General features: G+C 38.4%; 2 protein-coding genes across 3 annotated transcripts; both read left to right on the forward strand.

Moving 5' to 3' along the window:
* Positions 1 to 551: 551 nt before the first annotated feature.
* Positions 552 to 10,754, forward strand: LOC102715730 (RHOMBOID-like protein 9, chloroplastic). 2 transcript variants are annotated; one of them, XM_006647147.3, is made up of 8 exons: positions 552 to 749; positions 907 to 960; positions 5,144 to 5,678; positions 5,782 to 5,896; positions 6,573 to 6,738; positions 7,566 to 7,736; positions 9,003 to 9,157; positions 10,242 to 10,754. In XM_006647147.3, exons 3-8 carry the CDS (start codon positions 5,156 to 5,158, stop codon positions 10,438 to 10,440), a joined length of 1,329 nt encoding a protein of 442 aa, XP_006647210.1. In that variant the 5' UTR covers positions 552 to 749; positions 907 to 960; positions 5,144 to 5,155; the 3' UTR covers positions 10,441 to 10,754. The 2 variants fall into 2 exon arrangements, with proteins under 2 accessions (XP_006647210.1, XP_015689399.1); XM_015833913.2 differs by lacking the exon at positions 907 to 960 and having other exon boundaries at positions 10,242 to 10,753.
* Positions 10,755 to 22,944: 12,190 nt separating this feature from the next.
* LOC102715450 (GTPase activating protein 1) lies at positions 22,945 to 24,751 on the forward strand. Its single transcript, XM_006647146.3, has 3 exons — positions 22,945 to 23,338; positions 23,669 to 23,764; positions 24,364 to 24,751. The coding sequence occupies exons 1-3, from the start codon at positions 23,225 to 23,227 to the stop codon at positions 24,649 to 24,651; spliced, it is 498 nt and encodes a 165-aa protein (XP_006647209.1). The 5' UTR covers positions 22,945 to 23,224; the 3' UTR covers positions 24,652 to 24,751.
* The last annotated feature ends 1,611 nt before the right edge of the window (positions 24,752 to 26,362 follow it).

The raw sequence follows: 26,362 nt of genomic DNA on the forward strand, positions 1-26,362 counted from the left end.
ATCAACTTCTCAAACTCCACATCCATTACAAAATATAAGTATTTTTAGGGTGTTTACCATAAACTAAAGAGATGTCAAAAGATTCTCCTTTTATTACTGTGGTTAATTTTTGAATTGATTAGATTTCCTTTTATAAGCATATGGGGAATCAGTGCAAAAATGCTCATACTGTGATATAAAACTTGAATTCTGATAAATGCTTGTATTTTAAAACAGATGAACTATTCCCTCCTAGTAGTATCTCCTTTCCATCAAGAGAAAAAGAAAAAGGGCAACAGCAACATTGCATTTGATCAAACTAATCCATGACAACGCCAATTGGGAAAGGTAGTCGTCGACTCGCTGTTGCCAAATATATCGTCGTCCACACGAGGCCGAAGCTGAGCCCCGGGCCACAAGGGGTTCGTGAGACCGGTGCTTCCCCAGCTGCCGCTTTCCCTGGCAGGCCCCACGAGCGCCCGCGTGCGGCGCGCCATTGGGCCTGGACCTGCCGCCGATAAGGCGGGTCCGTGCCCCCGACCCCGCCGTCGCTCGCTCTCTTTTGCGTCCATAAAAACGCGGGGGCAACGCTGCCGCAGTTGCTTGCAGCTTTCGCCGCAGCCGCTGTGTCTCAGTTTGGGATGTACCACAAACCCGTCGACGAGGGGCCGGACTGGGCGGCCACCACCACTTTCTCTGCCTTCTACTAGCTGCCGCCGCGATACATACACCTATGTTACAAGCAGCGTCGCGCCTCTTCTGCAAGCCTGGTAACTCTTACGCCTGGATTCATTCGACTCTTGATTTTTGACAAAAAAGGTTTTGAACATCGATCTGGCTCGTGTGCCAATTGATGCTCGCTACTTCGCTGGCTGATTTATGTATGTTCCCTGGTTTAATTTTTCGTCCTCTTGTCTCATCGATTAGTTGCGGCTCCCGTGTGATTTGCTTCTGCTTCCTTCTGAGGAGCTAGCACGCCTGGTAGGTTTATCAATCTTACTTCTGTATTTTATCACGTTAAACTCGATTGAATATTCAAGTGCATCAGTGCATTTGTTGTATCTAGTTACATGTTTCAGTCGTTCACACTACAGAGTTCTGCGTGACTATCAAACCCACAAATCCACAGTTGGACGTGGTTTTGATAAATTCATAGATAGAAGTAAATATCTTCTATGTTACTATTTACAAGTAATTTGTGGTGATGTTAGGTTCTACAATCATCCTTGCTTTACATATTTGTGGTTGTTAATATAAATATATATAGACATGTCTATTATTTGTAGGATTATATTAGCTAGGAAGGCATCACATCTTCAGCTTTGCTATACGTACGACAGTTCTATACGACAGTTGTACGATAAAACGGATACCTCCTTTTCGCACCGCTATATCCAAAGCGCAAGCTCCTGACGTCATGGCCTGCTTGCACAGCCAACCAAATCAATCTTCTTTCTAATTATATCTTAAGTAATCTTCTTCCTAATAATATCTTACATCGTAATTGTACTTGGCACTGATTTATCATGTGGCAGTTTAAGCATATATATATATAGCAAAACTAACATGTGCACGCTCTTAAAATAAGCTATTCTACGTCCCCTTTAAGACCCAAACCCTCTCCCATCCCCTTTAGTAAGGTCAAACCTGTCCTTTTGATCTTCCTTCACACTCACCTTTGTTAACTCCTGTCTATCTAAAAAGTGCAGTAACACGAAGGCAAAAATACAGTAACACACCTTATAAAATACAGTAATAACGTCAGAATATAGTCACGACAGATCTAATTTTTTAAATTACATTTTTTTAACCATTGTGGTGAAAACGGTTTTTAAAAAAATATAAAACACATGAGATATTGCTCTCTAAATATTGGGAATACAATCTTTTAGCTCTTTCACATGCATTAGTTGTACTGTAGCAACAATATGCAGTCATGATGTTACTATACTTATATCGTGATGTTACCGTACTTCTATCACGACGTTACTGCAATTGTGTAACACACATATTACTGCACGTATATCGTGATGTTACTATAATTATGTCACGACGTTACTGCAATTGTGCAGTAATAATACACATATTTATAGTAACATAGCGTTATTACTTCTATGGTACATCGCTACTGCATTTATAAATATTTTTTAAGATTTTAAACTTTAAATAACTTTATCTCTCACCTCATATATTTTTTTAAAAAATGTTTGTACCACATTGTTATAAAAAAGTGCTTAAAAAAGTAGATCCCTCATGGGTATGTTTTGACATTGTGTTAACGCCAGATTTTGGCAAATTGACGTTATGAGTTGAAAGCACAGTTAAAGACCGAATCGGACAAGAGGGGGTGACTCGGCTGGAGGCAAGAATCCAAAAGCGGCAGAGTTACAGCCGATGGAGTCCGAATCGGGCAAGGGGTGAAGTCTGATTAGGATCAAAGCTTAGAGATAGATTCGGTTTTAATTATGTGTCCGTGTAAGATAATTAGGTTTGTCTTAGATTACAGTTGGGATTCTTTTATCCAATTAGAGTCCGAGCCCTGTAAGTTAGTTAATAGTGGATTATTATCCGGTTAGGTTAGTTAATTCCCGAGGCTATAAATATAAGTGTCCGGGGTCCTTGTAAATTATCAGTAGATCAATTCAATTTGGCGCATCACCTTAAAACCTTCGACTTGCTTGAGCTTTCGGCGCGGGGTTTGTCAGCTTCGCAATGTAAGTTTTGGTTCGTCAAAACCCATTGATAAACTAAGACATAATAGTCTCGGTTAAGTCCGATCTTCTGCTTGGCTGATCGGCGGGCTGAGTTCTATTACTTCTTTGATCTAGTATAGCTTGAAGTAGTATTAGTGCTCGTTCTAGTCTCTATGAACTCTTCTCTTCATCTGTTAACGTTGTTCCAGTTGACCTGGTTCTGTCTCGGTTTGGTCTGATCAATCTGGTTTGCTGGATCCGTGTTGTTAGATAGGATCGGGGGCTCATAGAGACTTATCGCTGGAGTTCTAGCCAGCATTATCTTGAGTAATCTGTTGATTGGTTTGTTAATCTCGTTGATCTTCATGTTTCTATGGTCATATCGTGTTAGATTGTATACTATCTCGGTTAGGTCTGATATATGTATGTTTGGTACGATCTATCTATAGAAACCTATCTGATTAGCTAAATTTAATAGATTGGTTGATAGATTACGCTGGTTTGCTATCTCATTATTCGCATGTTATAATATTCATCTATGCTATGTGTGGCTATGTTTAGATCTGTACTGTCTCGATTAGGTTCGATCTTTTAGATCTAGGTTGGACACGTGTGATATTGGTTGTTATTGTCTTATGCTAACAATTAGTGTAGCACTCTAGTTTACATGTAATTCCATGACTAGTCTCGTATCGGCTATTGATTTCACGCGCGATAAGTCCTGCAATAGTCCGATCGGCTGGCTAATCTTAAGATTGTCTCGGTTCGGTCCGATCTTTTAAGATTAGTTGGTTGATTGATCTGTTCAGTATTTATCCTGCTTCCTATTCAGTCGATTGGGCACATTTATAACTTTTGTCATAAAATTCCGGTAAAGCCGATCGTCTAGGGTCCTGGGATGGTATCGGCTACCCGACCGATAGCGATTCAGGGTTAACTGTTTTTCATGTTATATCTTGTTAGCTACAGGATTAAACTGACTGGCACGCCCAGTATTTCTAAGAATTAGGTCCTGCGCTGGAATGGTCTAAGATTGATTCCCAGGCCTACGTGTGTGACCGTTGATTATTATTTTCAGCGTCATCACATTGTTACTATAAATTAGTTGTCATGGTACTGCATTTTTACCTTCGTGTTACTACAGAATTTCTGTAAGATGAGAGGTGGGGTTAGATACGAGAGAAAAACCATAAGGGGGTTGACCACGGAAGAACTGTTTGACCAACCTTTAATTGAAAAACCATAAGGGGTTGACCACGAAAGAACTGTTTGACCAATCTTTAATTGAGATGGAGGTGATTTTTAGGCCTTGGAAAGAAAGGTGGGAGGTGGAATGGGTCTTGGGAGGCTTGGAAGTAAAGGGAGGGGGGGTGTATAATAGCTTATTGTAAGGGGGTGCACATATTAGTCTTGCTCTCTCGCTCTATATATATTCTATTCTAGCTATGGTGAGTCATGACTCACCGGCTGCTCTATGAATCGGGGTTTAAAAACATATCAAATCACCTCTAAATTTTGATTTATATAGCTCAATATATTCTTTATATCAAAATCTTATAGCACGCAAAAAAATTTATTTTTGAAGATTTTTAAATATTTGATTGAGATTTTTTTAAAATGATACCTAACACATTGATTATTTTATTAATATTGTATAGTCACTTTTAAAAATCTCAAACAAATATTTAAAAATCTCCAAAAAATTAATAGAAATTTTTTTTGTGCTATAAGACTTTGATACGAAGAATGTAATGAGTCAGATAAATCAAAATTTAGAGGTGATTTCATATGATTTTGGACCCCGACTCACAGGCTCACAGAGCAGCCCGTGAGTCGTGACTCATTTTAGTAAAACTCTCTCTTAGGAGATTCTATGGAAGTAGATTCTAAGGGTCACAATTAGAATTGGATGTGGAAAAAGTTCATATACGAACCAATGTCAAGCAATGTTTGCATATGTTTCGATACAACGAGAGGTTTTAGAGACAAACTTAAAGCCAAAGTATCTAGTGCTGCCCAATACATTAATTGATGTCACATAGTGATGAAGCAGAACTTGTTTGAAACATTTCACTCTTTCAGTCTTGAGATAGAAGGCCCAAAATCTCTTCTTTTCCCTTCATAAAAGATATTAAATTTTAGTTAGATCGAATACTACCTGGCAGATTGTGCTAATATAATCTCATCGGTAGATATAAAACCTGGAGAAGATCAACGTAATGAAGACGCAAAGTCAGGTTTAGGCTTCCGTCGCGCACGCCGTGAGCTTAGCTGTTTGATCGTAAAAAGAAAAGAAAAAAAAATCGTACAAATACTTTGTATGTGTAGCATTTTCGCTATATCCACATAGGGATATATTCATATACACAGCAAAGGTCCACTTCATTCTATAATTTCGACTTATATGATGCTAGTTAACTTAAACAAATGAATTGTATGTTGAGCCGCTTTCAACACTGAAAACATTTCAGGCATCTAATCTGATGGCCGGGGTCATAAAATGGAAGATGATGTCATGTGGATGGCAAGATCGTGCACAAAATGGGAGGAAAATCGCCAAAGTTGCAGGAGGTACCTTATCAGTGGCACCTAATAGATACAAGTTTCAAAATTACGAGCATTTTGGATATATAGGTGATTCTGCGGAGAGCTTCATTTGCCGTCCATTGAAGTCAGAACTAAGAAGTAAGGTAGGGCTCTATGTTGCTGTGAAGGTACACAATAAGGATGCCGATGGAAGCTGCAACTCCGAAGTTGCTGATGAGGACAATGAGACATTGTCTAAGGCCTCTCGAGAAATGGAAGTAAATCATTTGGGGGCATTGAGATGCTATTTTTCTAAACTAAACACTGAAAAAACCCAGAATCCATATTATTCTTTGCATCTGAAGAATAACGAGGAAACTCTATCCAAGACTACAGAAGAAGCAAACGTGGTTAATGATTATGGCAATTTCAACAACACATTGGATTCATTGGAAGTCCGTTTCAACAGACGAAACACAGGTAACGCCACTTTAGTAAGCACAGAAACAACAAAAACTTCACGAAAGTGTCTTCTTTGAGAACATGAAAAACGTCATGAATCAAAATAGTAATGCTGATTTAGGTACAAAAGGTTACCTAAGTACCGCCATTGAGGATTACACAAATTATTTGATGTTTGACGAGAAGAACTTCTTGGACATGCAGAAAGAGGACCAAACATCCAGTTTTTGTTTGACGTAAGTACTGAATCGATCTTTTGTGTTTTGTTCTCAATACAAATTCTATCCTGTATAAACATTTTGCATATAAAGTTTTCTACAGGTCACAACAGATGCAAGTTTTTTTAAAATGTGAAACAGCGGGTGCAAATTGGGTTTGCACGATTACTCATATATAGACTCTTGATAAATACAAATTTCCACGAGCTGCAATAATATTTCCATTTTAGATAATAGAATAAATATTCCTACTGCTGCATCCAAAGATGCACAACTGCAATTCTGTTTGCTAAAACATCTTTGTTGTAACCTTTTAGAGATCTCCGTACAAACAACATAGAGATTGAGAATTGCTTGAGGGGCATGGAAACTGACTGAGTTTTGCTGGCTTAGGTGTGTTTCCTTAGAAGATGATCATGAAAGATAGGAAGATTTTCTGATTTTTATGATATCTTTTTAGTTGTATAAATGGGAATTATCTAGGAAGTGTACGTGCAAAAGCCGATGAAAAATATGAGAAAAAAAACTGGAAAAATCTAGTACTAGTGGTAGATGAAAAGAAGGGCAAGGGTATGGTGAGCAATAGACGAGAGAGTATAATCACAGATAATTTTTCCATAGCTAAGTTGTTATGACTAAACCTTTATTGGCATGTTTTGGTTTGTTAACCCTTCGAACTGCTACATGGATGCAGAAATTTACTAGCTGCGATCAATATTGCAGTTTTGTTGTTCGAAATAGCAAGTCCAGTGAGAAATTATGATATTGAAAATCTCTCTCTCCCTTTGATGTATGGCGCCAAGATAAATGACCTAATACTATCGGGGGAATGGTGGAGACTTCTAACGCCAATGTGCTTGGTATGATTACTAGTTTTATGCTGGATAAAGATGTTATAATTTCAATTATTCTGTCATCAATATTTTCTATTTATGAGTTGTTCTATCAATATAAATCAATATAATTTATTAGATGAGGAAAGATGAAAGATCTAGATTAATTCTACTTTAAGTACAAACCATGGTAAAATGCCCTTTCCTATTCCTATCTTTAGTTCTCGAAGAGATAAGCTGTTAAAATCCAGGCATTATTGTTCTAAGCAAAAAATATATTCCAACATTGTTGTTCTAACAGAAAAACAGAGTTCGCCATTGGTAATTCCCACCAGATATACAAAATAAATATGAAGTATTCAGTAAAGTCTCCATTACGCTGATTATTGGACGCAAATCTATAGTTAGTGGCCAGGAAGTGTCATATCTTGTGCTCAGATCGGCCTTATAAATTTATAATAGGTGTTCAGGGCCGGCCTTCAGGGAGCCGAGAAGCATCAGATAGTAAAATGTAAGTTCAGGAAGGAAAGTGACACACTAGTGCAATTTTTAGGACCTACAGTACTACAATTTTGTACATTTGAGGCAACCTTGAAATACAAAATCATCTATTCAACCAAAGCCTCTCAATACCATGTAAGATAACCCTTTAACTCCTATAATACATTCAAAGTTAATACTAATAAATAGATAGATGGTTAATCACACAAAAACATGATGGGACCACTGGTGGTGGTTTTGTGTCGAATAGTTTTGGGGTTGTGAAGTGGATGCATGCATGTTCAAGCAATTTTCTTTCTTCATATAATTAATTAATTAATTAATTTATTCTTGCTCGTTGATGAGTTTTGCAGCACTCTGGGCTGTTGCACATAGCACTTGGATGTTGGGTGCTGCTCACCTTCGGGCCTCGGGTGTGTAGAGCCTATGGTCAAGCGACATTTTTGTTGATATACATACTTGGGGGAGTCTGCGGGAACTTGACAAGTTATGTTCACACGTCTGAGCTAACCGTCTGCGGCACAGTAAGTGACTTGGCTACTTCCTTCATATTTCTATGTATTACACCGTTGACTTTTAGGATTACGTTTGACCATTTGTCTTATTCAAAATTTATATCCAAATATACAAAATTATAATGCATACTTAAAGTTCCTATAATAATAAATCATATTATACCAAAATAATTAATAATTATATAATTTTTTTTGAATAAGACGAATGGTCAAACGTGGACCTAAAAGTCAACGGCGTTGTATAAAAAAATATGGAGGGAGTATTTATTATGGGAATGATCATTAATTCAATCTCATTTTCATCACTGAGAAACTTTCTTGTGATTATTTGCATTTCAGATTTGGTTACGTATTTTTTTACAGCTAAGGAAAAATTGATGACCGTGGATTATTAGCTAGTAATCCCTATACTAATTGTTATTTAACAACGTCGACTTTTGTGTCTAGACTACTCGTTTTATTTATAAAATTGTATAATTATTTTGTTATGATTTGATTTATTATTAAATATACTTTAAGTATGACTTATAATTTTATATATTAGTAAAAAAATAAATAAGACAAATAGTTAAATATAGATCTAAAAGTACGAAATAAAAAACTAGAGTATAACATGTAATCGTGACTGCCAACAAAATTAATTTTATATTACTTTAGTTCTATGACGCTGCCAAGAAAAACATGGCAAACCAAAGTAGTCAATGCAGATGGTAATCCCTCTGTTTTAAAATATAGCAATCTAGTACTGGACATATCATATTACATATAATGGTTGTTTTACTTTGGAACAGAGGGAGCAAGAAATTCTATATGAAAGGGATTTGAATTGCAAATGTAGTGACAATATTGAACCCGCAGAGAAGAGCATGTATACCTTATGTACTGTAGACACGTTATGATGCTTTGGATTTGCACTCCTCATCTTTTCGCTTCTGCTTATGCTTACAAGTTAAAATTTAAATTTTCAACCTTACTTAAATTTAGAGTTATTTGTGGGCGGTTTTCATCATAGTTTATTTTCAAATTTAGCTTTTAGATCACTAAGAGTACCTATATAAAAATTTTATTCACAAATTATTTTTCATTTACAAATATATCGCCAATCAATCACCTCCCTAGCTTATTATGGCATTTCACATTATTCTTCTTAGAGAAAAGTCATTCTAGGCAGCATATTCATATATAATGCTGTGCATAAATTTCTTATATGTTATTGATATCTGGAAGAGTTTCAGACATTGATACATTAATGCTACTTCCTAACACTCAGAACAGGGACCAGTATTTGCTTTAATTGGAGCATGGCTTGTGTATCAAAGCCAAAATAAGGATGCTGTTGACAAGAACGTTTCAGAAACTATGTTCAGGCAGGCTGTTGTGGCAACAGCCTTAAGCTTCTTATTGAGCAGTTTTGGGAGAATCGACAACTGGTAAATTGATTAATCTTTTTACTAGAAAAAATGCAGCATACGTATATCTCATTTGACATCAATACATAGTCAACTATTATTCCCATTATAAGATTTCTTAGCCCTCTCTAGATTTACATGTATGCAAATAAATCTGAACATACATATAAAACATATACATTGATCCACAGATAAATCTAGATATAACTAAAACATCATATAATATGAAACAAGTTATGTAATATATAATTTTGTTCATACTGTCATTTTTCTTATGTTCAAGGATATTTTATTAATTTGAGCATCTCTACTACTTTCCTCTCTAAAATCATGATTTTTTCCCCTGTGAATTAAGAGAAACTGTAACAATCTTTCTAACTGAACTAGTCGTAGGTATCGCTAGAGAAAAAAAATGTGACAAGAAACCAATGAACCACCATAAATAAACATATTCTTGTATGGAACTATGGATTTCTTAAATTATCCATGACATGCACTGACTCATGATTCTAGTAGGAGGTTCGTTGAATCATGAAATATTTTTGTTCAAGCAAATACATTTATAAGCTTAGATTATGTATAACAAATGTGTACTAGAAAAGAAACAACCTTTTTTTTTGTCATTCGGTTCATCAAATTCCAAATAATGATATAAGGATTACATCTTCAAGGAATCATGACAACTAATTTGTCTGTACTAATGCACATCACCACAATGAATTATCGATGAATTTATATTTCATAATGAATTATACCAATTCTCTTTTTTGGCATAGTCATGGTCAAACATAAAAATGTTACACACACGCGCATATGTGTATGTGTGTATACAGCATGGATATTATGGAAACTTATAGTTGCCATTGAGCTGAGTATATAAAATTAAGAAAATCCTGAGTAATCTCAAATATAAAATTAAGAAAATCCTGAGTAATCTCAAGTAGCAGCATACCCAAGTCAATGACAGGAAACTATAAAATACTCCAGCTCTACTGCATAAATAAAATAGAGCAAAAATTTTATAGAATAGTTTTACCTTTTGCATATATTTGTTGCTTTTATCGAGGACATATACTTCACACTTTGTCTGTAATTATAATTATAGGACACATCTTGGGGCAACGATTTCTGGACTTCTTTTCGGGTATTTAACCTGCCCAAGTGTGCAGCTCGATAAGGAAGGTCAAAAGGAGGCTGTGGTTCTTGTTAGGCGACAGGCCAGTCCATGCAAATCCATTGCTATATTTGTCATAAGCATAATTGTGCTTTCCCTTTTTGCGTTTGCTTATGGAACACAAGCCTAGATTTTTCACATGGTCCTATTTGTACATATTAGTAGGATTATGGTGTTATGACATGGGCAACAGATATATATGGATGTAACATAATCAGTTATGTTCTTGGGTTTAATGGATAATCTCCAATGTATTGTCGTAGTTTGTCATATTTTGCCACTTAATGGAATACTGCCATTTATCGAAATGACACTCACCGATGTAATTGAGTGGAAGGATATAAATCTAAGTAACAATTTATACTTAAAATTTTAAAATGGAATTATTAATTCCGGTTTACAAGGCACTAACCGACCAGATAGCTATCGGTCAAAGCAAAAAAAAAAAAAAGAGGAAAAACTAATATGGGTTTAAATTTTCTGTGGGGGATTAGGGTAACCTGGGGCGGCAAGAATCACCGCAGGATATTAATTCTAGGTGAAACAATATTCCACACCTTGATTACCGCTGAAAGATCAGTCTGCTTATATTGATGCTACTCCATACATTTTCTCAGTGTCATCTTTTGTGTTTTTTTAGAAAAGCAGTTTTAAAAATATACGGTAGCTAGAGATATACTAGGTTACAATATATTTCATTCGCATTAAAATCTTTACTTTTCTTCGGCGCTTCTATAGATGGTTAAGTATTGTAGTTATGTAAAGTCTATCATGTATGGTCAGTAATTTGAATTGAGATCGTCATGTGGGCCCTACAGCCTATGTGACCCATTTATCAGTGAGCAGCACTGTAGAGGATATGCATTCAACAATTTAGCTCGAGTTTGAAATGAAGTCTAAGAGCAACATCAACGGTATAGCCAACTAGTGGTTCTAAAAATGAGCACATCAGCTAGTCCAGTATCATAGTTAACTCATATAATGACTTTATATATATAATTAATGGAGATGGATATATAGAGAAGATAAGGAGTTGAATGCAAATCTACAATTTTTACCATCAATAAAACTTTTCTTTTACATAAATTAATGTTCGTCCTGTACATTTACAGGCGATTCCTTTGAAAAGAAAATCAAATCAAATGAGCCATCAACTCTTTTAATAACTATTGTTTTACAGGTGGAAACTAATAATCCACTTACATATGGTTTATTTCTTGAAAAATATTTACAAATGAACCCTCGACCTACGACTAATTATAATTTATTATTATAAATCTCTACTACTTGAAAGCGGAGTCGTCCTCCTTAGAAAAAAAGCAGAAAAAACCGCACACAACGTGCCCCCACCACTCTCGTCACGCATGGAACGCACCCCACCCGCTCACCACATCTTCATCCCATCCGCCGCACGAAGCCCCAGTCGTCCCTGTCTCCAGTGCTACCTGGTGGTGTCGCCACCTCTGTCCTACTGCCTTGCACCCGCCGCCGGCGTTCACCCTTGCCAACAAAGCTCGCCCCCACTACTGGTGGTCGCCCTCACCGATGAAGCTCACCCCATTGATCTGCGTCACCACCAGCCCCCGTAGTCGATCTGCCACTGACGCCATGGCCACCACCCTCCGCCTCCATCACGCCGCCTTCTGGGGGATGGATATAGTTTATGCTTATCTCTAAAGCTTGTTTTTTATTGGTTAATTTAGTATACTATGAATATAGTTTATGCTTTAAAATAACTAACATATCCTTGTTAAATGTAATTCCGTTGCAAAAAACAGACATACAACTAGTAACATGTAAAGACGTGATATAGAGCGAGCAGGTTGATTTCTTATATCGGTAGGGTACTTATTGGTTGATAGTAAAAGATTAACCGATACGGTTGAAGGCATGGGATCGAATATGGTGGAGTTTGGAAAATCACTGTTCAAGCACTATCGAATTGAACCACTTTTAAACTCCTATTTAAATAATGATTTATATACACACGTATATCCATTATCAGGCCATCAATCTTAGCTCAAAATTCAGTTTGATCTTCTTCGACAAAGGGTTTGGATAAGAAACATATGACTATTAGGGCACCCCCAATCCTTACGGCTCAGTGAGGTGCTTAAAAACTGAATTAAGCTAAGCACTATACTTAAATAGTCAACTTTAGAGCTTGATGGTTCAATGCTAGAGAGTTGAACAAATGCTTAAAATTATAATTATTATTTGTATCACCTATCCAAGCACCAACCCTCTCTAACGTAACAACTACCATCTCCATTGTTCTGTCACCAACCACCAAAAGATACTGACTGAACTCAGCTCAGCCAACACTCATAACCCCTCTCGAATGTTCTTCTCTCGCCTAGATTTTTTCCTCTCGGCCGCCTCCCTCAACTCAGTTGCGTCGCAGTCTCACTCACCTCTCAGCTCAGCCTCCTCCCCCATGCCAGGAGTACGCTACATGGACGAGAGGGGGGGGGGGGGAGGTGGGGAGGCTGCGCGCTGACCTTGTGGCGTGGCAATAGGAGGAATTCCTTGCCGCTTCTGCATAGCCACTTTCTTTATTCTCCTTTTCAGTGTATACCCAATTCCATTTTGGTTGCCGATGTAATTCTACCCACCAGTAGGGAAAACTAAAATTTAATTGTGTTTCTTCCTTGTATATTAGGAGAACTTTATACATCAGCATTTCATCATTTTGGCCACTCACATGGACCTCCTTTAGTCTGCAGTAAATTCTATTGAAGTGCACAACTTTTCTGTTTATCTTTTCCCTAAGATCTTTCAGATGCTTGGCTTCACGTTTGCTATCCACCGGACTGTTGCATTGTAGTCATTAGTCACCTCTTCCAAATAGGTATCTCCTTTTATGAATTTCCTTCGATAGGATCACTAGAATTATTTAACCAAACACTTATCTACAATTGTCAGTACATGTTTGTCAATAATAATATATTTGCTATAGAAAAAAATATTGTAATGCAAAACAACTTAGAAATAATTCATGTACTCCCTCTGTTTCACAATGTAAGACTTTCTAGTCCTGCCTAGATTTATATTAATGATAATGAATCTAGACATATATATAAATTATATACATTTATTAATTGATAAATTTAGACAAGATTAGAAAGTCTTATAATATGAAAGATGAAAGGTAACACATATTTGTATTGCACAGTATCTTTACTGCCTGAAATATGAGACTGCAGTATATTTGTAGTGCACAATATCTTTTCTGCCTGAATAATTCATGTTGTAATGCAGGTGGGCAAGAATGGCTTGGTAGATCAATAATATTGTTAACAAACGGTTTCCTATCACTGCTCAGCTTGGTTTCGATTCATGCGAACAAAGCCTAATTTAGAGTTCTTGCAACAAATATCTTCATCTTTCTTGCATTTCACTATCTTCGATGCATACCAAATAAGAAAAAAAACATAGTTTTTCTTTTGGAGTATATTATCGTCAGTCTTACTGATGGGTCGATGCTCATAATTCAGAAGGTAATAGTGATTTTTTCTTAAATAATCTGCACTATGAAACAGTTTGATTTAAATTGGTTGAGCTGGACAAGTGAAGCAAGTTCTTGGGAGTCGGCTTGAATGGTGACACCTAAGAATATCTCGCTTTCTATTCTTCATGTACAAATATTTCTTACTTTTATTTATTAAGATAGCTCTTCACGAAGAAATTGTTTTTGATTAAGATTAAATTAGCTATGGTCTATGGGGAGCAAGATTTTGAAGTGCTAGGACAGCCAGTTGAAGTTGCTGAGATCTTTAATGCATTTTCTAGACAATGATATTCTATTATTACTAACGTTTAGATGCACATACAGGCTACTAAAACATAGCAAGAATCTAAATAGATTCTAGACATTTTTCTAGATTTAACTAGACATGAATGGACTAAAATAAAGATAAGACTAATTTTTTATAAATTTTAGAAGTTTTCTGGATTTTTAACTAAACATAAAAACCTGAAATGCAATTAACCGGAGGCGCCGACGTTAGCCCGAGAGGGGATCGGCGTCGACAGGTGGAGACCACCGGTTGGAAATAAACACGTCATATGGGTGTGTACCCGGCGTGGTAGAGTCAGTGTGTTGTGTGCGTGGCTGCTTGTTGCATGGATTGCCTGTTAGCTGCATGCATGGCCGCTGCTAGCTGCTGGTTGCATCTTGCATGCATGTATGCATTAGTTTAGTTTGATCGTGTTAGTTAGTGCAGGGGTGGGTCGTGGGAGCTGTGGGCGTCAAAAGCGGAAGGCATCACGGGGAGGCGTGTGAGTAAAGGTGAAGACCGGTTCGTGCGGGAGTTAGTGGCTCAACACAGAGAGGCTGGTTCTGTCGGGGTGGTGCGTGTGTGCGTGTTAAGCTCGCTGTAGTGGACCGTGTGGATACTGCGATGTCGCTGGGCTATAAATGGCCATGTAAACCTTGTGTATTAAGTGGCGAGTTAATCTTTAGTGAGTAATAAAGCCAAGATACAGGAGCAATCGGCTCCGCGGGTGTTCGTCGTTGCGACTCCACTGTTCATCTTCAACTTCTAGCCATTCTTGTATGTGAGAAAGAGAGTTTCGTTCTTGTCTTCCAGAGCTGGTTCTAACATCGGTGGGGGCGGCTCACCGATAGGTAATCCCCACTAGCTAGGCCAGCTCAAAACAGAGGAAGAGGCCCTCGGCCGAGCCGAGGCCAAGCAGGCGACGGCAACCGGTGACCGGCGACGGCGGTGCGTGGCAAGCGGCGATGACGCATCCACGGCGGCGACAACGACGGCGACACGGAGACGACGATGCCGACGTGACGGTGGTGACACGAAGTAGGGGCGATGCCATCGCGACGGCTAGACGGCGGGCGGTGTGCGAGCGCGAGCGGTGGTGCACGACGGCGAGCCGAAAGAGAGAGGAGGGAGATCGATGGCGCTCATCGGTGGCGGATGCGTGATGGTGGCAGCTTAGCGCGGACGGCGGCGCAAGAGGGAGGAGGGAGGAAGCGGCGAATTGACTGATTATCATGGTAACCGTACCGACGGTAAATTGAACCCTACGGCTAGGTCCAGTCCATCTTAAATAGAATAAAACGATCCTCATTTTTAATTTTTTTTCCCCGCTTTGTCATCCCTCTCGTAGTCTCATGTCCGAGACACTTCCCAGCCACGATGCTGGTGTCTATTCATTTCGCCCCAAACTTTTTTTCCTCCCATAGACAATCATGTGCCGCGTATGGTTCCGTTGCATCTTAAATACTCCCTCCCAACATTTTTATTTGCCAACGTCAAATATTTTTATTCGGAGGGAGTACCATGTCGTTGGTTGAGACTCGCTTGGATATGTGAATCACTCCTAAGAGCAAGTTTAATAGTATAGCCAACTATTAGCTTTACTTTATCTATAGTTAATCTAATAATTAATTTATATAATAGTTATCTATAAAATATATACTACTATGTCTCACCTGTCATACATACACCGTATCTTGGAGCCTATGCTATAACAAGATACAAATTAGTAGCCCAGCTCTCTTCTCTCTCACCTCTTATCTCTTTAAAATATACTTATAGCTGGCTTACCGTTGCGATTTCTGGTCAACAACCGATTGGTTTCTAGAGCTGGACCATTTGGTCCATCCGGGCTATTTGTTCAACTTGGGTCGTGTTCGGTCACACTAAGAAGATATCTAACTCCACTAAGAAGATATCTAACTCCTCTCTTTTTCCGCGCGCACGCTTCCCGCACTGCTAAACGGTGTATTTTTTACAAAAAATTTCTATAGAAAATTTGTTCTAAAAAATCATATTAATCTATTTTATATTTATAATTAATAATTAATTAATCGTATACTAATCTATTACTACGTTTTCCACGTCGGATAACTAACCCCCTTCCCCACTTCTACCGAACAGGGCCTTGATCTATTAATGAAACATTTTTTAAAAAAATGGATTATGGTAACTTGTTACGTATTTTGTAAAATATAACTCATCTACAAAATTTATGATTGAACAATTTTATTCTTTACTAGCTAAGTGTCCATGCTTTGATATGGAGGAAAATATCATAACATTACCTAAAAGAAATAAAAGCATGTCTTCCATGAACCAAATTTTTGCTATAGAGAATATTCATGTAAATTTATTTTTATATGTGGCTCTTGGTTATTCATATATTTAGATATTATGTGATAATAAGGAGTTCAATGAGTAATATGTAAAAACTATTAGGAAAATATATGGGGGTGGCGGACTCACTCCCACCCTTATTAAAGTCCCTTTTACAGAAATATAAATTGTTTAGAGTAGGCAATTTTAATATTGTATAAAGTTTCTGAACACAATACTTATTATTTATGCATAAATTCATGACTAGAAAGTTCATAATACATGTATATATTTTTTCGAGTAGAAATTTACATTACTTATGCATATTTTTAAAAAAAAATGAGGCATCTTTAATTTTATGTCAAATATTTTATCTACAAAAATATTCTTATATAAAATTTCACAATATCTTAAGAAAAATATATCAAAAACTGATTATAGTAACTAACTTTTAACGAATCTGTTGGCACATGACGACAAAATCTACCTAATTCCAAAATGACTTTAGGTATATATTGTGCAAAATATTGGATGGGAGAAATATTATGATCTGCTGTGTATTGCACTGACCCTTATGGGTATATTTATAGAGTACATAGGAGATAGAAATAGGAGTACAAGATAAATATTCTATCGTATCTCTCTAGGATTTTATCTTTATCTCTAGAGTTTCTATTAGACTCTGTTTTATCTAACCGTATATATCTATATCTCTAACATTCCCCCTCAGTCGTAACGGGAGCAAAGCAAACAATTGCGACTGGATTTGAAATCTTGTGTTTCACCATCTTCTCTTCTTTGTTTCCCCATCATCAATTGCATCTCTGATAGATAGTCCTCTGCTTCGGTGACTGCGTCTCCTTCTGTGTCGTCTCGGTCCTCTACCTTGGTGACTGTGTCCCCTTCTGTATCATCTCTTGTCTCTCTCCTCTATTCCCTCCCGTAGTCATAGCGGGAGTGTCATGTATGATAGCGATGTACGGACGCTTTTGACTGGAGTTGTCGAGAATGATTTGTTGTAATTTGTCGATGTAGTCGATCATGTGGTAGCCGTGGTCGGTGTAGACATGGTAGTTGATATAGCCGCATATAGCCGAAGGTGAAAAAAAATTTGAAGACGGAGCTGCGATCATAGATGAGGCACCTTGCAGCTATCAGAGGATGCCGTTGAAAGCATCTTTGCATATGTCAGAGGATGCCCTTGGGTCATCTTGTAGATGTCAGAGAACGTTGTTGATGTCGGGTCACCAATTTTTGGTTGTACTTCGTACGCTGTGTAGGAGGTCACCACCATAGTGATGCTAGGTTGATGCAGTCTTTGTCTGTCATAGATGACGCGGTCGATGCCGTCGTCGATGAAGCGTCTTGGAGAGATTTCTGTCAGAGGACGCGAGATGAATGTCCATCGTTGTGGACGTAGCAGTGTAGTCGTGTTGTTTCCATGTTGATGTAGACCATCGGCGGTGTTACTTCAATGCATGTTGATGGCGGACGCGGAGAGTTGATGAAGACGTCGATTGCTTGATGTAGTGCTTGCTTGTTAGTTGCTCGATGTCATCACTCTTGCCGCTAGAATATGGTGATTTTGTAGCGAGAAGAAACTAACCTAATCTAATCTATAGATGGTATATGATAGCTAAAAAGAAATTGATCTAATACTAATTATTAGGGAAAATCTAATCTATGAATAATATATGGAGCTATGTAGCTAATTGACAAAAAAAAAATAGATGCATGCACTGTGGTTGATGATGGATGGTGCTGTCGCTTGATTTCGCATGGATGGACGCCGTCTTGCATTGAGCACCTGGCTCGAACTCCCCGGGCGGAGGCTTTTTGTGCTGGAAATCGAAGCATAGCTTCTGTCTTTGCTGTTGAACCGCAGGGGCCGGCAAGCATAGGCTTTGCCATTGAACGCCCGGCCCGAACATCTTGCCGCCAGCCCGTGCCGATCTGTTGGATGGGCTCGCCGGCGGCGAGCTGGCCACCGGCGTGGACTCGATTTGATGACTAGTTTTTGATCTGGACTTTGATATCATGTGAAAAATATTAGATGGGAGAAATATTATGATCTACTATGTATTACACTGACCCTTATGGATGTATTTATAGAGTACATAGGAGATAAAAACTTGGAGTATAAGATAAATATTCTATCGTATTTCTCTAGAATTTTATTTTTATCTTAAAGTTTTTATTGGACTCTGTTTTAATCTAACATGATTGCATCTTATGCAATGCAATGTACGCCATATGATTTCATATTTGATCTTAGAAGTTAAAACTGCCTAACATATCCGTAATAAGTACTCCGTCCCAACTTTTTTATAAGACCATGGCTAGTTTATTTTTAACTAGCCAACGTCTTATATTTACACATGGAGGGAGCTGTGACCAATCAGATTCAAACATATTTGCGGTTGTGCGAGCTTGTGCGCATCAAAAAGTATCCGTAAAGCTCCGTGATGGTTAGAATCCTAAACATTGACTTCAAAATCACAACCATAAACACGTATATGTTCTAACTGCTTTTGAAGTCATCGACGCACGATAGCTGGTTTGTTCCAACTAGCGACCCGATCTTGCTTACTAAAAATAGAATAATATGTCGTACGCTTCGCATGGCTTGTTAACAAATTTACTACACGCTAACATATTTACCATACGCTCAATCGCTAATCCCATATCTTCTCTTTCCTGAAAATAAACTGCAGTGAGCACATCACACCTATCTTCTCCCCAAAACGTGACATACAATTAAATGCTTCAAATACAATTTTCTCTTAAATTACTCATCCAATTATCGATCCGATTACACTGTTGTGTTCGTAACAATTAAATCTTTATAACAAGATCTCACATGATTATATTTTGATAAAAAACTATAAATTACTTTTATGATATATCCTATTTTTAGATTTAATTAAGTTAATTTTAGACATATAAAAATAAATTTAATACAACATAAAAGTAATTTACATATATTATAGAAGTTACATCCCATGGCATTAAATTTACATCCATCAAAAATCAAAATTATATCTCCACAGTACTAAAAGTTATATCCTGATCCAAAAAATATTAAAAGTTACGACCCTCAATGTTGAAGTTGTACCCCGCTAATCTTGAAAATACATCCCTATATCACTAAAAGTTACATCCCCATGACACTTAAGTTATAACCGAACATTGCTAAAAATAGTTATATCCGAATAACAACAAAGTTACATCACCTTTGAAGTTGCATCCCCATAATATTAAAATTACATCCGAATAATACTGGAGTTATATCCCTAATGTTGATGTTTCATCCCCTCAACATTAAGGTTATATCTCGACAACACTAAAAATTACATTACCATGGCACTGAAATGACATCTGGGCAACACTAAGAAGTTACATCTAAATAATATTGAAGTTGTATCCCCAAAGCATTGAAGTTATATAAAAAAATAACATTGAAGTTACATCAATTAGCTTCTTGAAAACTAGAGATACCGCCAGTTGCAATCCAGCCAGCACCACCTCCACCATAGAGCAAGTCAAGGTTACTTCCTAACCACATGTAAGTTACTTCTAGTAAATGTAAATTACTTTCCAAACAAATTAAATTACTTCGAAATATCAATTAATTGTTATGAACATAGATGTATTAATTGTTATAAAAGTAATTTGTAACTTTTCATCAAAATATAATCACGTGAGATCTTGTTTTAAAGATTTAATTGTTATGAACACAATGGTGTAATCGTACCGTAGATCGGATGAGTAGTTTAAAAGAAAAAAAATACTTGAAGCAATAGGTGGTTCTAATTTACTTGATGAACTAGTAGTATATTTTTAGTAAAGTAAGACACTTGTGGATCAGATGGTCAATCAATGCGTCTCCAGTTAAGTCTATCGAGTGTGAGATTTACTTCAAATGTCATGACAAGGTACTTTCTTTTGCTTTAAGTTACTTCTATAATATATCTAAATTAGATTTATGTTGTATTAAATTTATTTTTATATGTCTAAAATGTAACTTAATTAAATCTAAAAGTAATTTGAATATATTCTAAAAGTAATTTGTATTTTTTATCAAAATATAATCATGTGAGATTTTGTTATAAAGATTTAATTGTTACGAATCCAATGGTGTAATCGGATCGTAGATCGGATGAGTAATTTAAGAGAAAATTGCATTTAAAGCATATGTGATTTTAATTTGTTTGGTGGACTTGTAGGACATTTGATATTTCAGTTGTCGCTGATAAAACGAACACGCACTAATTAGATTTTTACCTTATTATTTATAATAACACAATTTGGACTGTTCCACGGTGTGAGATATTTATTTGTAGAATTCAATTTTTCTACTATATTATAAGATTTATCATTGACTCATACGCTTTCAATCATTTTAATAATATCAGAGCTAATTAGATGCTTAAAAAGAAAAACCTAATCAATTCAAAATTTAAAATTGATTCACTAAAGCGACTAAAAGAAAATTTTTAACATCTTCCTAGCCCATGAAAAACATCTAAAAATGTTTATATTTTATAAGGGGTGGTATCAAAGAACATGAGGTCCTCCTAGGAAGTACAACGTGAGTCAGCTATCACACTTAATGCGTGCATTTAAACCTGCTAAATACAGTAATACTCAAATTATTTGATTAATCATTTAGTTGTACAATAGCCTCAAAGACCTGGCATGCTCTGTCTACTCTACGTCATTGTTTAGTTTAGTACTGCTTTTACTAAAATTGTTGTTTATTTAGTGTACAATAGTACAAAGACTCGGTATGCTCGGTCTACTGTACGTCATTGCTTAGTGTTTTTGCTTAACGTTGTTAACAAGTGCTTGGGAATTCGAGGAAGCTCTGTGGAGAGGAAGGGATCCCCATGTGCTTCTGTCGCTGGAGTAATACCCCTCTCCACCGTTAATTGAATGTGGTGTCCAATCCATGACAACGGTGTGAGAGAGCGTGCGACGTTGAGACTTTTTGGAGCGTCTAGAGACTTGGAGGCCCTTTTCTTTTCCTTCGGCGCTACGAATGGGTGAAAGTCTAGTGGTTATAGTGATCTGAGTAGTATTTAAGGTCTTAGGTTTAAATTTTTTAGGAGCATGAATTTTAGATTGGGTATTTGAGGGACTAGATCCTCTATTTATTTAAGTAGGTTCCTAAAGTTTCTGAAATAAAAAAAATAGCTGCATATATTCAAGTGGATATAGAGGCTGAGTAAAATACTCTTCTCAGGAAAAAAACGAAAAAGAAAATGGAGTCTCGCCTCGCCTCCCCTGTTGGCTTCAGGCCCGTGACACCCCAAAACAAAAGGAAAGGCGCGTCAGAGCGTCGGTCGGAGTAGACGACGAGGGGCCCCTCTTTCTTCGAAAATCCGGTGCAACGCGACTCGACCGAACCCGCAGCAGCGCATCTCCACCCCCACCCCACGAGGAAACTGCCGCCCCCGCAACCGAAACGGTGAATGGCTCCGTAGGCCGTCGCCACTTGCCAAACAGGCATGTGCTGAGATGAGATGTGCGCGAGCGCTACGGGGTGTTCGGAGTGGGGCTAAACCGATGTCATATTTGATATTCGAACATTTATTATAAATATTAAATATAGACTATTAATAAAACTTATCAATAATTTTGAACCAATTCGTGAGATGAATCTATTGAGCCTAATTAATCTCATGATTAGCCTATGTGATGCTACCATAAACATGTGTTAATTATGGATTAATTAGGCTTAAAAAATTTGCCACATAAATTAGGTCTCATTTCTGTAATTAGTTTTCTACTTAGACTACATTTATTTAATATTTATAATATATGTCCAAACATCCGATATGACATGCTTAAAAAAATTTTAGTCCAAGAGTATAGCTAGGTTCCATCGTTTTTGTGTGGTGGTTTGTTTAGACGTGTTAGAGCATGTACAATAGTATAGACGACTGTTGTTTATTTGATATATAAAGACAGGTAAATAGACAACTTATATAATAGATTGTCTATTTGGTTGTCTCTAGCATATTTAATAATTTATTTTTTATGTTTTTATTTGTTGTATGCAACTAATGCATGAAGTATTTCTCTAGAAAAGGTTGCATGTAACATGAGAGCACGTGCCTAAGCAGTAGAAGAGACGGCAATCTAGTTTTTCTTGAGTTAATGATACCACGTAGAACTACTAATATGACGTGGATGTATATAGACAGCTGAGCTGTTGTCTCGCTCTTGTGCATGCCTTTCGGGTCGCTGTTCCCTGTGACGGGAGAAACCGGGAACATGGGAGAAAACGTCGGAGGGAACCCGTCAGCGGGCCGGCCGGCCCCCCGTCCAAACCAAGCGGACGGCGACCGGATCAAACAAAACAAAACCTCGTAGCGCATATGTAAAGGCGAAGTCGCCCTTGGCCGGGTGGATTTTGGAGTGGAGTGGACTGTGGAACACCCCCACCACAAATCCGCGTGCGACAGGTCGAAGGAAAAATAAAGGACTTATTATTAACACTATAATAATAACAGTTGTGACGAGGGAGCAAACGGAGGGAGAGTGGCAAGTCCACCTTCCGCTCGATCGACTCGGGGGAGTGGTAACAGGGGGAGGCCAACGCGGGGAATTGGAAACAGCTGACGGGCTCCTCCGCCGCCGGTCGCTGTTGCTGACTTGACCAGCGAGCAGTTGGATTTGGATTTGGATCGGAGAGTGCTTTATAGGGAGGGTCACGAGGAGGGCGGGCAGCAGCAGCCACCACATTCATCTCCGGGCTCGTTCACGGATTCTGGATTTCCATCCACACATCCAGCGAAAGGGGGAGGCGCCACCATGCTGGGGCATCTGGTCGGGCTGGTGAAGGTCCGGGTGGTGAGGGGCGTCAACCTCGCCGTCCGCGACCTCCGCTCCAGCGACCCCTATGTCATCGTCCGCATGGGCAAGCAGGTTGGGACCCGGAGCCTTCTTGTTCTTCCTCTCGCAGTTTGTGTTGTGTTATTTTGGGGCCATCTCGAGTGAGTGTTCTTTGCAATTAAGCATCCGTCTTGACTGTTCGGGCTACGATTTAATCTGTCTGATTTGTGAATTTCCTTGTTTTTTTTTTGTTTTGCTGGGAAGAGGCGAACAGAAAAGAGATCTTGCTAAATTTCAAGCTCTTTTCTCTCGCCATTTTTCTTGTCAAATAGAAGCACGATTTGTATAAACTCCCCTGTTTATACATATTACTGGCTGCTTGTTTGCATGCTAACTGTGTCGATCTTTGCTAAAACTTCGCAGAAGCTGAAGACACGAGTCATAAAGAAGACTACCAATCCAGAGTGGAACGATGAACTCACCCTCTCCATTGAAGATCCAGCCGTTCCTGTTAGACTGGTATATATCATCTTTCCTTTTCATTTCGCCTATTTTTTAAATTCTTATACCACACAACACAAGAGGAAAACTTCTCGTATTTCTCCTTTCGATGTAGATATTTACTTACAAAAATTTTATTAAAAGAAATAATAAAAGGTTATCTGTACGAGCTAGGCAGCTACCGTGCCATTTATCAGAAAGCAACGGATCATAGAATTTTTGGTATTTAACGTGGATTGTCAGTTAGTTTTTTTGGCGTGCGTATGAACGACGCAACTACCTGTCTAATTATATAGTATACCAGATCTCTAACGGACGTCACTCTAATCCTATATTTCTTATTGTTGGAAAACGAACGGAATGTTTGCAAACATTTAGGAACCCTTATAGAAGTACATGTAATTGGACTGGAGTAGGATACAAGGCTTGCTATTATTTACTTGAACCATAGATGTAGCTAAGTGGCTTTGCCAACACCATGGTGAGCCTTACCATCGTTGTATCTGAAAGGAAATAAATACTGCTAGTATCATTAACACTAAGTAATACGCTTTCATTAATAATTTTTTTAACCAAAGAGGGTTTCTTACATATATTTATACTTTTGTTCCAATCAGGAAGTGTATGACAAAGACACATTCATCGATGATGCAATGGGCAATGCCGAGCTGGACATCCGCCCACTGGTGGAGGTTGTCAAGATGAAGATTGAGGGTGTTGCTGACGACACGGTTGTGAAGAAAGTGGCACCCAATAGGCAGAACTGCCTAGCTGAAGAAAGCGCGATATACATCTCAGAGGGGAAGGTGAAGCAAGATGTGGTTCTGCGACTAAGGGATGTGGAGTGCGGGGAAATAGAGCTCCAGCTTCAGTGGGTCGACATCCCAGGCTCGAAGGGTGTATGAAATCTATGCTCCGGCTAATGCTTACAGTCTTGTATAGCTTGTAAGTCCCAACTGTAAGCTACTAGTGGAGAACGAAATAAGCAACAGCTTATGTTGACGAGATGTTTTACTGTCCTTGGGGAGAGGCAGATGTATGTGGTCTCAGATGCCTCCTCAATGATCGTAAATTTCACTCTATGTTCACACAGCAAGTGTCTCGGAGATCTCCTAGTCTTTTGGCACAGCAAAGTTGAGATCTAGATGCATAGAATATGGCTTGTATAGTAGATTTTTCTGAGACGTACCGAGGCTACGTCGTAATTTGTTGTTACCATGTCTGTACAAAAATAATTAGTACACAGGGTCTTACAACTATTGAAACCTAGATTCTGTCACCAAAGAATATTGGGATAATTATAAATTTACCACTGGTTTAAAATGTTATTATAAAATTACCAAAAAAATTATAAAAATATCAATGAAACTGTCATTCTAGTGACATGCTTGGAATAAAAAAACCAGTATCAAATTTGCAAAAGCCCCCAAGAATATTCACTTGATATTCCTAGCTTTCATGCAAATTTTGATCGTGGATGTTAGTCAGATTAAGGGGGGCATGGTTTTGCTTGTAATCCCGAAACCCATTTTCTCGCTTTTGCTATTTTCATAAGTGAAATTTGAATTTTCAACGTTAAGTTTGGAATTGATTTTGAGGTTTTTTATTGTAGTTTATTTTTGAGCTCTTGTCTTTAGATCGTTATGAACACACGTATAAAAGTTTTATTTGTAAATTATTTTTTATTTATAAATATGTTATTTGACTTTTTTTTTAGGAATTCAATATTAGAATAATTGGGAGTCAAGAAGCATTATGGCATAACCGTGCAACTACTCATTAAGGGCATTTACACTGGGGGCTACCGGCTACGGCCCCATTTGTCAACTGGGCTGAAACCCCGCACAGGCCACAAGGTCCATAGTGTGAGATTCGGTTGGTCGGCCCAACAGAATCCAAGGCCACACGGCTGAGGCTACAAGGCTTGCAGTGCAATGCCCTCAGCCGAGTAGCCCCGGAGTCCAGAACCTGTCCCAGTGCTCCTCCTCCATGGCTTCATCCATCTGGGCTCGCCCTTTCGTTTCCTCCGCCAGCGAGCGAGCGAATCACCAGTGGGACGGCGACGGTCCGGTCGGCATGAGGGTGTGCAGCGGAAGGAAAGTTCACAGCGAGCCCGCAAGTGAAGATGGAGGTCAAGGTGGATCGCCGGGGCTACCAGCCGACGCCGGTCTAGATGTCTGATGCCTTCAAAATGTGCCAAGTTACACCTCATTTTAACCAGGTTAAACCACGAAAGAAAGAAAAAAAAATCAAGTTCACCAACCTGCACTAAGGGCATATACACAGTGCAAGGATCCTATGGAGTGGTTCTAGCAAAAAAAAAAAAAGGAGATGCCACGTAGGATGAAGCCCCACCCTCCACAGTGCATATAGCCTCAGATGGGTCCCACGAAAAAATCACCTTTTCTTTTTTAGCCAATCCACCAGTCCACCGTCTCTCCGCTCTCTCTCCGAGCTCTCTCCTCTTTCTCCGCCTCATAGATCTGAGCCCTCCTCCACCGACGGCAGTGACGGAGCTGGGCATGGCGTTGACGGCGACGGAGCTCGGCGGCGCTGGGGGTGGTCACGGATCTCAGCGGCGGGCCGACTGGCTCGGCGGCGTGGGGGCGGAGGTCG

This window comes from Oryza brachyantha, chromosome 2 (assembly GCF_000231095.2).
Source record: "Oryza brachyantha chromosome 2, ObraRS2, whole genome shotgun sequence".
In the NCBI taxonomy this organism is placed as follows: Eukaryota; Viridiplantae; Streptophyta; class Magnoliopsida; order Poales; family Poaceae; genus Oryza; species Oryza brachyantha.